Here is a 12,945-nt window from a genome sequence, read left to right as displayed (position 1 = left end):
TGAGGGGGGGTCACAGCCACCCCCCCCCCCAACACCAGCATCACCGCAGATCCACCAGCACCAGCCCCCCCCAAAAAGCAGCCGCCCCCGTGCTGGGCTCCCACATCCCGATCGCTCCGCGGGGATCCGAGGAGTCCCGGAGCAGCCGAAGGGCGATGCCGGCGGAGTGGGGGGGAGTGGGTGGGTGGGGGGGGTTGGGGAAGGTTGGGGGGGTCTGCACCGCTCGGCGGCCGGCCCCGGAGTGCAAACCACCCCGGCTTACCTCTGGCTCCGGCCCGCGGCGTCGAGCCCCGGCGTGCGCGTGCTCGAGGGATCCAGAGGGATTTCGAGAAGGTAAAGATCAGAAACAGACTTTGGTAAGTAACCACACTTTTAGAAAGTAATATATCATTTTTGAAACATCTCAGTGCATACTTCTTATATGAAAATATACACAATTGTATTTCATTCTCCAAAAAAGGAACAATTAAAAACAAAAGCAAACTAGCCCAAACACAATATATTAGCTGTTTTTTTTTTGTTTGTTTTTTTTTTTTTTCCTTGTCGTTGTCATCCTTTAAAATTTTTAACGCTACACTTTGTTCAGGTTACACTTTTTTTGTCTTTTTTTTTTTTTGTAAATGTTTTTTTTTTTTTCTTCATGCATTTTACACCTTTATAGCCTTTGAGAATAAATAAGCTCCATTTTGCTTCCACATCTCTAAAAACTGCAGCATTTTAACTATTGTCATTTAAATCGTGCAATTTTTTTTGCAACACCCCTTTTTAAAAAATGGAAAATATATATTTTAAAACTAAACCCTATACAACGCGAAAATTCCAAATAAAAAAAAAAAATTATACACAATTGTAACTGTCAACAGTACAGATGAGCACGAGAAATAAAATTAGATCAGAAACATATTTATAGAAGCACAAAGGAGGGTGTTGGTTTCTTAGATTGTCATTCTTCTCGTTGTCTTTTGAAAATTAGGAGGAGTTTACTGGATACTACAGTCTGGGGGGGGAGGAAATAAAGAATAATGACCCGGACCAAAAAAAAATAAAAATTAGAAATAATAAAATAATCCCAAGCCCTCAACAAAATAAAGACCCCCGACGAACCGACCCCCAAAATCGTTTCACCACGACGGTGAAGCTAACGCCGGATCCGACCCGGGGCATCCCCGCTCTTCCCACGAGCCGTACTTGCCCGTGGCACCAGCCCAGGGGATCGTCGAGTCCCGCCGCCGCGCTGCTGCAGATCCGCTCCGGCACGGCACGGCACGTGCTCGCGCTTTCCCCTCCGGGTAGATCTAAACCCGCATCTCTACGTAACCCAGAGCGTTTCTATGTCTTGGTTTTTGTGGGGTTTTTTTTTTTTTGTTATTTTTCCAGGCTCTCAAGGTAGAAGTGTGAACTTGGGAGTCAGGGCATGAAGTTAATGAGCAAAAATGTTTTTTTGGTTGGCTTTCGGTTTGTTTTTTTGTCCCCCCCCGCCTCGGGGTTGTTCTGCACCGATGCTCCGGCGGCGCGGATGGCGTCGAGTACTGGGGGGGGTGTGGGGGGGTCTTCGCCGCCTCCTCCCCGCCGGGGTCTCCGGAGCAAGCCGCTCTGCCGGCACCTCCTGCTGCGCCGCTCCCCATCAGGGGAGAAACCGTTTGGTTGGGTTTATTTTCTTTTCGTGAAGAAAAAAAAAAAAAATAAAATATATATATATATATATAAAATGAGACCAATGAGACGTCGTTAATCCCACCTAATTTCCAAAGCAAGGCCGTGCAAAGAGCTCAGGTGCGTGTCCGGTACGCCCAGCTTTGCCGGATCGGGGAGGTCGGCGTGGGCGAGGAGGATCATGGTCCGCAGCTTCTCTCCCGCTTTCCCGGATGGACAGACGGAGGCGGAGGGAGGAAGATCCGCTTTTGCCGCTGATTCTGCGCCGGCGTTTTGGGAGGCGAGATCCGAGCATCTCCACAGCACACCGCGGTACCCGCAGGGTACGGCCCGGGGAGGGGGAGATGGGGGGGTGGTGGTGGGGGGGGGGATTTAACCGCACAAAACCTGCCGGGAGCCCTCCCCGGCACCGCCGGGCTGCCATCGCCCGCCCGAGGCCCTCCGGAGCATGTGAACAGGAGAGGTAATTAAAAATTTATCAGTAAAAAAAAAAAAACCCAAAAAACCCCCAAATCACTGTTTGGAAAAACATCCTGCGGCAGCAATTTGATATTTCAAAGATTTTTGCACGGGGAAATTGTAGCCAGCCCATCTTTTGGAGCAGGGATTTTAGGGCAAGGTGAGATGCCGGTACCCAGACAAGGCTCGGCGTGAGTCGGCACTGACGGCGCGTCGGCTCACCGCCGGTTCCGGCAGGTCATCCCCGGGGCTGAGCATCGGCCGCCCCGGTCCCTCTGCCGGGTCGCCGCCCCCGAACCGATTTCATCGCCGTGGAGAGGAGGAAGAGTCAGGGTAGACGTCAGCTCGGAAGGGACGTGCCGGGCGACTCTACTGCAACGTTATCTTTAGCCAGTGGCTCGTGCGCCGCGGTGCCAGACCGGGCAGGATGCGGCCCACGTTTTGCCTCTTTGGCCATCGTTTCTCACAGCTATTAATTTTCACCCAATTTTTTGGAGGATTTCTTCTCCTCCTCCAACCGCTCGCTTGAAGTTGCCCCTGTTCATTTCATACCAACAATAATCGACTTTTTTGTACTGTTTTTCCAATGAAAAACTTTGGGAAAAATGCTCGGTTGGGGCAAGTTTCTTAAAAAATAACAAAAAAACCCCATAAATTTGCTTCTGTTTTGCCATCACCCCAGTACATCTTTACACAACGGGCTGAGCTGGGTGCTGGATGCTTGGCGGAGGGCTCTAGGAGGGGTGTAAATCCTACCGTGACTTTTTGCTCCTCTCTCTTGGCACCGGTTCGGGGGGGTGGGGACGGACACGACGCTGTCCCCAAAGCAGCTCCTGGCTCCACCGCAGCCCCCGGAGCCCATCCAGGCTCCGGCCACCAAAGGAGCCGGCATCCGGGCAGGTTTTGTGCCGGTTTGTGACCGAAACCCCAGGGGTGAGCGGGGCCGGGGCCGTCCCCGGTGACAAGGCGGCAGGATGGGACGGGGACGAGGGACCGGCATCCCGGAGAAGAGCGCCTGCAGGGACGAAAGCCCATCCCTAAAACCTACGCCAGGAACGGTCCTTTCTCCTCCAAATCCTCGTGCCCTGAGCTGGCTGCTGCATTTTGGGGTCAGGGCGCTGATGCCCGTCCCTGGGAAACCGCCGGAGCAAGCGGCAACACCAGGAAATTCCTTGGGTTTTCCTCCTTTTTCCTTCCGCTAAATCGTTCCATCGAGACTTCGGCAGATTTTCCGCCCAACTCGCCCTCGCCCTTTGAGGCCTAGAAACCTTCAGGCAAAATCCCGAAGGATAATGATTTCAGTTGCATCCTTCAATAAAAATCATTTTATTCCTATTTTTCGAATTTAAAGCTTTGGCCCACGTGGAACGGGAATGCATTTTTAAAACGCATTTACAAATTTTGGTTGGTAAAACCCGCCGTTTTCTTTAAAAGCAGCAGTAACGCATCCTTCCTCGTCAAACGCGCCGCGCCCAGGCGCAGGCAACGACTTTCCCCTCTGCGTTTGGGAAAGGTTAATTTTAAAGGTCAATTTTAAAATGACCGTGGCCAGAAATAGTGGAGTTCCCTTACCTGCCGGAAAGGATGCTGTCTGCGTCTATTTTTTCTGAAAACAGGATTAAGCCTTAAAAATCTGCCTCTTATTCCCCCGACACACCTGTACGGGATCCGGGCAGCACGAGCGGGCTGCGGCTGCGGCTGCATCCCGTTTAAAATTGAAGCCGGGTTCTCTGCGCCACCCTCGGCCGATGCCAGCCTGCCTTCCCAACCCAGGTTTAAGAAAACTCTTTTTTTTTTTTTTTTAAGGAAAACCGGCACTTGCCAAATCCCTTCAACCTTTCCGAGAGCTGGATCGTGGCCGAACAGCCCCTCCCTGCGCGTGGACCTCAGAGAGCCCAGGCACTTTTGGGGATGCTCCGTGCCCCGTTTCCCCCGGGAGCCCATCCTGCCGCAGGCGCTTTTCCCTAGGGATACGGTCCCACCTCCCGGCGGAGGGGGGGGACACACACACACCAACGTCCTCGGGGTCTCGCCGGTCAGCGGGCACCGACTGCCGCCCGGTTGCCGGCTCGCGGGGCTGAGCGTTGCCAGGGACTGCTTTTTTTTCGGCGAGGACGCACCTATTTGATTTCCGTCCCCCCCCCAACCTTTTCCCCACGCGCCCGGCCAGTCCCGAGCCTGCAGCCCCCGGGCGAGGAGCGCCGTATGTACTGCGTGCGTCACCTGCTGCGCTAGAATGAATGCCTACAAAATCCTAAAGCTATTTCTCAGGCAGTTTATGATAATTTCCCCCCCCCACCCCAGCCCCATAACCCGTTTCGACCCCCCCCTCCCACCCCTCCCGCTCCCTCCCCGCGGCCCCGCTGTGAGCCGGCGGCGCTCCCAGGGACGGCGGGGACCCGTTATGTGACCCAGGTATCCAACCGCATCCGCTTTACGGAGGGGCTCTCCCCCTCGGGCTCGCTGGTGGGTCGCAGGAGGCCCAAGGATGAGCCGAAATCGGGGCGGGCGGGATCGTCCCGCTCGCTGCTGCCTTCGTAGGAGCTGGTGTTGCTGCTGAGGCTGTCGACGGGCGAGCGGCCGGTGGGCTCGTGCCGGGGCTGGTGGGGGAAGGTGCTGAGCGGGGTGGCAGTGTTTCTTTCCCGGTTGGGCGAGACGGGCTCCGACTTGATGCTGATGTTGGGGTTGGTGTTGACAGTCAAAGTGGTGGTGTGGGACAAGTGACTCCCTTGTCTGGGCGTCCAGAAAGTGGGGGGACGGGGGACGGGATGAGGTTGGGAGAGGAGGAGGAGAGCAGGAGGGGAGGAAGGGGGAGAAACAGATGGAGGAGGAGATAACGGGAAGTCTCTCGTTATTCATCTTTTTGGTGGCCTTTTACCCTCCAATGCACAGAATTCATAACCTGCACACCCCGCGGCTGAAGGAATCCAGAATGATAAATCTGGGTTAGATTACAAATCTGGATTAGATTACGAATCTGGATTAGGTTACGAATCTGGATTAGGTTACGAATCTAGATTCATAATTAGAATTAGGAATTATTAGGAGTCCAGAACTCATAACCTGCACACTCACCATGACGCATCACTGCCGAGCCGGGATTAGACCCCGCACAGCCCTGCGGGAAGCATCCCTCCTCCACCAGCACCCTGCGATCCAGCCCCGATCCCACCCGATGTCCCCACAGCAGCGACCCAAAGACGCGGAGAGGGACAGGCTGTGACACCCCCGTCCCGTGGGCACCCCCACGGCTCTGCCCCAGCATCCCCCGTGGGCTCCGTAAATCCGGTGGAGGACCCGGACGGGCAGTTTTGCTCCAAGCCGGGAACCTCTTTAGCCTCGAAATTCTATCCGGGCTTTCTGCACGTCCTGCAGCCCCGCTGGTGCAGGAGGTCCAGGCTGGGGAAGCTGCTGCCTGCTCTGCCTGGAAAACGTGCTCCAGGCAGCGGAGAAAAGCACTGAACTCACTGCGCAAAATCCTGGTGCGCAAAATCCCAGCACTTCAAAAGCTGGGGATGCGAGAGTCTCGCTCCTAAGCCGGCTTTGGGGCAAAGTCACCGAATCCTCCCCTTCAATTCCTGCCTCTTTTTGTCCCACGGTCTTAAAAGCAATTGCGGGCAAGTTGCTTAACTTCATTTTGACTAATATACTCTGGAAAAGCTCTGCGTGTGGAGGCTTTATTCCAGACTAAAAGCGGGTCCGCTTCAGAAAACTTGCTCCAATATGCAAGTGCATATGGTTTTTTTTTTTTTTTCCCTGGAGTAAAGCAATTCATTTTCAATTTTAAAAGCTACCCATGCTCTACACTAGCAGGACCGCTATTTCCAGGCATCTTACTCTGCAACGACCATCCCGTTTAACTCCGGCTCTTGCCGGATCTCAGCTCCCCCCCACGTGAGGTGAAGGGAACGACCCTGCGGACAGACAGTAAGAAGACGCTCTCTGAGAGCATCGCCTAGCACGCGCCACCCCGATCTCATCTGGGGGCTCCAGGGTGACTCCTACGACAGTGGCAGGGACAAGATTCCCCAAATTTCACAAGCTGGCTGGTCTGGCTCCTGCCTCCTAGAAGCACAGTGTAAACCCACTGTAATTGCCGGGGCCCTGCAGCGGGAGGCTGACGATAACCCCGCAGAGGAGTCACAGCTCGGGTTCTGCAGGTTTGGCACCTGGGAGGGATTCCCCGTTTCCCTCTTTCCTTGCACAACATCATGAGAGCGGCCCCTGGTACCCATTTCACTTACATTAAATTTCCTAGCGATACAGGAACCAGGTGCTGCTGCTGCTGCTGCTGCTGCTGCTGCTGCTGCTGCTGTTGCTGCTGCTGCTGCTGTTGCTGCTGTTGTTGCTGCTGCTGCTGTTGCTGCTGCTGCTGCTGCTGCTGCTGCCAGGCAGAGATGTTGCCAAGGGACAGCCCACCAGGTGAGCTGAATGCTGGCAGCGAAGACAACTCAGCGCTCGTCAGCTGATAATCTGGAAAGGAAGGAGCCCTTCAGTCGTTTCAATGTCAGAACTACTCCAGCCCTGAGCACCGGAGAAGATGGAGACCCGGAGACACAAACCAGCCACAACTTCCAGAACATCGGCTATCGCCGAGAGTTGCACGGGGATGCCGGCCACAGGACACATGTCACAGGAACAGAGAATTATAGACGGGGTTGGGTTGGAAGGGACCTTTGAAGGTCACCTAGTCCAACCCCCTGCAACGAGCGGTGACATCTTCAACTAGATCGGGGTGCTCAGAGCCCCGTCCAACCCGACCGTGGATGTTTCCAGGGATGGGGCGTCCACCGCCTCTCTGGGCACCCTGTGCTGGTGCCTCAGCACCCTCACCCTGAAAAACTTCTTCCTGAGACCCAATAACTTCTTCCTTATACCCAAGCCGCCTTCTTGCCTCGAGGCACGAGCCGCTAACAGGACCCCCCACCATCGCCCCCCCCACAAAGTGCAGCAACGGCAAACGCAGCCCCACGGTGCAGCCGTGCGCCGATTCCACTCAGGAAGGACCGTGGGGTCCCCCATTGTCCCCCATCCCAGACACCCACTGGCGGAGGACAGCCGGGTGTAAAACCCAGAGTCACGCGTTTCCCCCCACCCCCGGTAGCTGCTGAAACCCCCCCGTGCGTGGCCCGTCCCCACGCCGCGTGGCCGGTGCCCGCGTGGCAGCAGGGGGCGCTCCCCACCCACCGCCGGGGACGCGCAGCCGCCGCTCCCACGCACCCCCCCCACACCCCCACACCCCTAAGTCCCCACGCCCCCGGCCGGGCACCCCCACGCCGCGGTACCCCCCCTCACCCCGCTTGCATAGGGGGAGGGAGATGCTCTTCCCACGCACGACCCTGGGAGCATCCCGAACCCCAGCCGAGCATCCCAAAAACGGGGGGGGGGTGTGGATTTTCCAAAGGGTGGCAAATCCTGCAGCTAGGCAGCACGGAAAGGGGGGGGTGTGGGAATGCAACTGCTCTTCCAGGAGATGGTCAAACCCTCGCTCGGCTGTACCCCCAAAGCCGCGTCTGCATCCGACAGAGACGCCCGCAGATCCTGAGCGTTCGAGCAAACTCTCGCCTTCCCTCCCCCCTTTACTCGCTGTCATTTTGGGCGTCTTGCGGTTTGCAACCTTCCCCACCCCAGCGGGGGCCAAACTCGCCTGCAGCAGCAGAACACAAAGGTGGCTGCAAAGGCGCTGAACCGCTGCCAAAGCCGCCGGGCCGATTCGAGGCACACCCTGCAGAAAGTCCCAGGACTGCGTTCTTTGCCCTACGCGAGTTCTTTCCCCCCCCGCCCCCAGCACCAGCCGTTCTGGTTTAGGAGCTCCTGACACCCACTGGTTACGACAGCCGCCTCCGCAGCTAACACCAAGAGCTTGAACTGGAGCCATCCCCTATCTCGAAGCTGCAAATGGTGGGATTTGACTTAATCAGGCTGCGGAGCAAGCACGGGAAAGGGCACGCAAACCCGGTCGGCGGAAAACTCGACGTAACCTCACCGGCCTGAAATCAAGACGATTCCCACCCAATTAATAGGTTAGCCCTGGAAAGAACGAGCGCGCAACACCCCAAGGCTTGGAGTTTGCTCAGGGCATCTGCGCCCTACCAGCGATCTACGCGATGATAACCCCTGCTGCGCTATCTCTAGCAAACATCCCAGCCGCAGACACCCAAGGCGTCCGAGCGGGAACCGTTCCTCTGCTTACGGTCACCTGCAAGAGAAAACTAAATACAGAAAGCTGAAATTCAGCCCCCGGCCCTGAGCGGTAGCAGCGCAGGGCTCAATTAAAACCTATTTTAGGGAGTTTGGCTGGATGCAGACCGGCTGGTGGACCCACCCGGCCGCCGATGATTTCCACGCAGGGAGAGGAGCCTACTCGGAGCCTACTCGTCACGCACAAACAGGCACCTTCAGGGCTACACCTACTAATTAGGAGAGGGAGTTCCCAACACGCCTATTCTGGGTTCTGCCAGACAAGCAGCTTTTTTACATTTTTTGCAAACTTTCCTCTGAGCGAATGCCAAAGCGAGTTACGCAGGAAACCCAGCGAGTCCTTAAAGATCTCGTGGAGGTTTGACAGGTCGCAGGTGAACAACCCCTTCGCTCGGGCGAGCGCGCTTGTAACCGTCACCTCGGGCCGGTTCAAACCCCGCCAGCCCGAAGCTGCTATGCCTACGAGCAGGCTGGTTTGCATTCTTCCCAAACTTTTTTAGGCTCGGTTTCTTTAAGCCGCCGTTACGACATCACCCGGAGCTCTCCAGAGCCTGGAGATTGGTGTAGTTGTAATTAGCATCCGCACAAAAGCACCTTCACGCTGCCAGCACAGCGCAATGGGCTATAGTGTGACAGAATCAGGCCCTCGCGGACCTTCTGGATGTGACAGCGAATTCTCATTATTTATATGAATTTCCCCTTGATTTTAACGCTGTGAAACTCTCGGACTTGACCACGTCTTGCGGCAGCGACGCTGCTCGGCGAGAGCCAGGCACGCGTTTGCAGCAGCACCTTTCCCCTCTCGTATTAAATCACCCATCGGAAAGCTCGTAGCCAGGTCGCACGCGCGCTCTTGCGCGCTCTTACCTGTGTTGTACGCCGTGGGCATGGCAGAGAAAGGCAGCCCCTGCGTCAGCAAACTCGGAGTAGCCACAGAAACAACCGGTGTGGTTAAAGAGTGAGTTGCTTGGGAGACACCTAACCGCTGCGTGTTCTGCTGGGGAAGCAAAGGGAGAGGGAGTTACGATCCAGATTGCGTTTTATTCTGTTGTCCTCATGGATTGTGCACATCCCCCCCCCCAGAATCTCGGTCATGCACCGGCCGTTGAAGAGGCCGAGGTGCAAACCACACCGGCTGCAGGCGTTTAGGACCCGTGTGACAATCCCTTGCAGGTCACTTGGCATTGACCTTGGGTCACCCTTCTGCCCAGGGCTGGGGCTTCACCCACGAGGACCAGCTACGTCCCTGCGTGCACGGAGGGGGAACAGCAGCGGGATGCCCCAGTCCGCATTCCCTCTGATGTAAAAAAAAAAAGGAACTGCTATTTTCTGGAGGATGCACGGGAGGTTTGCTGCGCTCCTCAGGGAGTAAGGAAGGTACCAAACCAAACCAGGATCGGCTAACGCAGCGCAGAGCTGAGACATCCTCCTCCCTGCAGCACCCGTGTCCGAGAACGAGCCTCCTGCCTCTAAGGCACGCTGAAGATGCTAAGCGCCGCTCTCAGGACTCTAAAGGCACCCTGGCATCCTTAAACCCCAAATCCAGCGCTCAGCAACCTGCCGGCTCGGTGCCCTCATGAGGTTTGGGTGACTCAGGCATTAGCAGGTCCATCGTGGAAAAATTCTGCCCTTGGACCGGTGCACGCCAGCCTCTTCCCCCCCGCTCACCCCGTGGTTTTCCAGGCAGTTACGTGGGCGGATCTACGGGTCAGATTCAGCCCTGTTTACAAGGCAGATAATCTGGGCTGGCTCTGCTGAGCTGATTTAAATCAGACTCAAGAGGCTTGACTCTAATCTGAAGCACCCCGGCACACGTCACCCTGTGAAGACTGGGGCAGTGCCCAGCTTCAATCACGCCTGGCACGTGGCTGGCTGCGTCCCCCGGGGACACGGCGAGGAGCCTTCCTCCCGGCTCGCTGCAAGGCGCCGAGGGGCTCCCAGCACCATTCGGGGCTGAGCACAGGACCCCGCAATGGTTCACGGCTGGTAGGATAAGGCTGGAGGCTAAAACCCCTGCCCTTGTCACCTCCGGAGGGTGACAGCACCCTGGCATGCTGGATTTGCGGCGCCCTGCGCCCACGTGCTGCCCGGCCCGCAGGTCCCTCCCCAGCGCCCAGGGAAGGCGATTACCAGGGCTCTAATTGCTAAAGCCCCGGGGCTGCGGGTTTTCCTGGCGTGCATCCTCGTGTTTGCTGCCGTGGGTTAGGGACGCTGCAGCGAAACGCCTTCACGGTGGGCAGGATTCGGCCCCGTCCCTCTCCTGCCTGCTTCGGACCCCGAGCCAGCCCAGCAGGATGCGACCTGCAGCCCCATCCCCTCCATCCCGCCGGGGCTCTGCGGCTTTCCCGGGAGAGTGCCGGTGCGGGGATGAGTCCAGGGCTGGGGCGGGGGGACGCCGGCTGAGCAGGGGTGGATCGACCCCGGGAAGGGGGCAGCAGCCACTCTCGTTACACCACGAGGTGAGCGCGGGGGATGTCAGAAACACCCAAATTTCCATCCCAAATCATGCAGGTGCTGAGGTGTGCAAGCTGCCAGCCCCCCCCCCCCATGCCACTCACACCGCTGTGCAAAACACTCCCGGTTGCAAACTGCCATTCCAGCCGGTTACAAAACCATGCGGGCATGCTCCCAGGTGAGATCGCTCAGCGCCGCGGGCTTGGCGAATGCATCCTGCTCTACCCTTCAGCTCAGGAGCGTGCAGAGAAACGGGGGGGGACACGCACGGACGCCTCTCTGACCCCGCTAAAAGAGCAGACCGCGCTCGGAGCATAAAGCCCGCCGGGAGGAAACCCACGAGGCTGGCAGGGGCTGAGCCTGCGGGCAAAGGGTTACGGGCAGCGGGACAGGGCTCCGCGGAGGGGCAGCTGACTCATCCCGCTGCCTCTGAGTGTGTAAAGAGGTGGGAGTTGCCATTTAGAGAGAAGATCTGGTGTGTAGGTTGAGCAATATGGAGGGAGCAAATCTGGGGAGAAGGTTAGCAGAGCTCGGGGTGGGGCGGGGGGGGCATCTGCACCAGGCAGGATGAATCCGCAGAGCGGCCGAGGCAACGCTCTGCTTTCCCCTTTCCGTCACCCCCCTGTCCTGGATTTCGTCACCCCCCCCCACCTCGCTGCTGCCAGCTCGGTCTGGGCGAGGACTGTACTTCACTTCAGGCAAAAATCAGCCGGGTTAGCTCAGACTCACAATTAAAACTGCTGATGCCAACCCGGCTGATTTTTGCCTAAAGCAAGCTGCTCCTCCAGCTCGGAGACAGGCAATGCCCTCTGGCAGCGGGAACGGTGCCGAGCAGATGAGGAGGCGGGCGGTGACTGTTTTCACTCTGCGGATGGGGAAACTGAGGCACGGAGCTGCTGGGAGGGGGCCGTTAAGCAAGAAGGCTTTTGGGGCATGGAGAGAGGCAGAATTCAAGTCTGCCAAAGCCTCGACCAATCCTTCCCCTGGCCAAGAGTGTCTCCTTGCAGGCTGCGAGAGGTATCGGCTTACTCCTGTGTTTTTGGAGAGCTTTTCCCTGGCTGCATTAGCTGCATCCTACAGCGGCTCTCGCCCTTTCCTCGCTGCGCTGACCTGTCGCCCATCTGCCCTGCACCAGAATAGCAACAGAACAGGGTGAATCATTGCCACAAACAAGGTGGTGTTCACTTTGCTGGCAGGGGAAAAAGAAAGAAGGGAGGGGGGGGAAAAAAACAAAAACCAAAAAACCAACCCGTAAAAATAACACGGAAAACTGCCCCCGTGCACAAAGGAGGTTTAGGGAGTGCACTAGCCAGCCAGTGGATTTACACAGGCTTTAAATAATATCCTTAATATGGGAAGAGCCTCGTTTACTCCCTATCTCTCGTGTGGTGGCAGCGGGCCAGGTCTTCCCGTGCTGTAAAGTGCGGCGGCTCCAGCAAAGCCCAGGGGACGGGTCCCCGGCTGTGGCGGTGCCCAGGCTGGCTCCACGCGGCACCGGCCCCGAAAGGGACGCGGGCCGACGTCCCCCGGGGAAGCCAGCACACTGTTTTTGGCCTTAGTGGAGAAACAGGCGCTTTGCAGCTCGTGTCAGCTCCTTCTTTTCCATAGGGAACCTGATTTTCCTCAAAGCGCGTTTTTTTGTCGGGATTGATTTTCTGTGGCAGGGCTGGATGTGACATTCGCACTGGCGCCCGCGTCCCGCCGCCTTCCCAATGGAGGGCAAAGGCGTCCACCCCCTCCGCGTGCCCCCACGCCTTCGCCGAGTCAGGGCAGGGTGCGGGGACCAAGGGGACAAGCGGCCCACGTCCCACCCCGTCGCGCCGCGCGTTCACCGGGGAACTCACCAGAGCCAAGTGGTCCTCCGTCTGCCCGCGGGACAACAGAGAGAAAACCGAGAGGCACCGTTAACTCCGCAGCCCCGCCAACTGCCGCGCCGCCACGCTCGCCGCCACCGCGCCCTCGCCTACGACGGGGCACGTACAGTGCGCACGGGTCAGGCTTGTGCCCGGCGCGGGGCTTTGCACCGTGCCATTTGCATCCAGCACGGTGCAAACGGGAATCCAAGCTTTCCTCCTTGGGTGTCCCCGCCGGCACGGCCCCGGCCAGCTCCCACCGCTACCGGCCACGTTATAGGCGCCCGTGCCGCATCTTGCTCCGGCGCAAAGTCCACCCTGCAAC

The 12,945-nt window shown here is 57.6% G+C and overlaps 1 protein-coding gene across 4 annotated transcripts in view; it reads right to left on the bottom strand.

The window, feature by feature from the left end:
* Window positions 1-12,945, bottom strand: part of MEF2D (myocyte enhancer factor 2D) — a 126,888-nt gene that overhangs the window by 45,765 nt on the left and 68,178 nt on the right. For 2 of the 4 annotated variants that reach the window (XM_054806495.1, XM_054806496.1), the window contains 3 exons: window positions 9,181-9,307; window positions 6,357-6,585; window positions 388-4,845 (listed from right to left, as the gene is read on the bottom strand). In XM_054806495.1, the coding sequence (XP_054662470.1) occupies window positions 4,515-4,845; window positions 6,357-6,585; window positions 9,181-9,307 (687 nt within the window). In that variant the 3' untranslated portion in view covers window positions 388-4,514. Of the gene's footprint in view, window positions 1-262; window positions 4,846-6,356; window positions 6,586-9,180; window positions 9,311-12,945 lie in introns of those variants that run through there. The other 2 variants (XR_008574383.1, XR_008574384.1) reach the window with 2 other exon arrangements.

The sequence above is a fragment of the Grus americana genome, chromosome 29 (genome assembly GCF_028858705.1).
Source record: "Grus americana isolate bGruAme1 chromosome 29, bGruAme1.mat, whole genome shotgun sequence".
NCBI lineage: Eukaryota > Metazoa > Chordata > Aves > Gruiformes > Gruidae > Grus > Grus americana.
The sequence above is the reverse complement of the archived record's forward strand: the minus strand, read 5'-3'. Positions and strand labels throughout refer to the sequence as shown.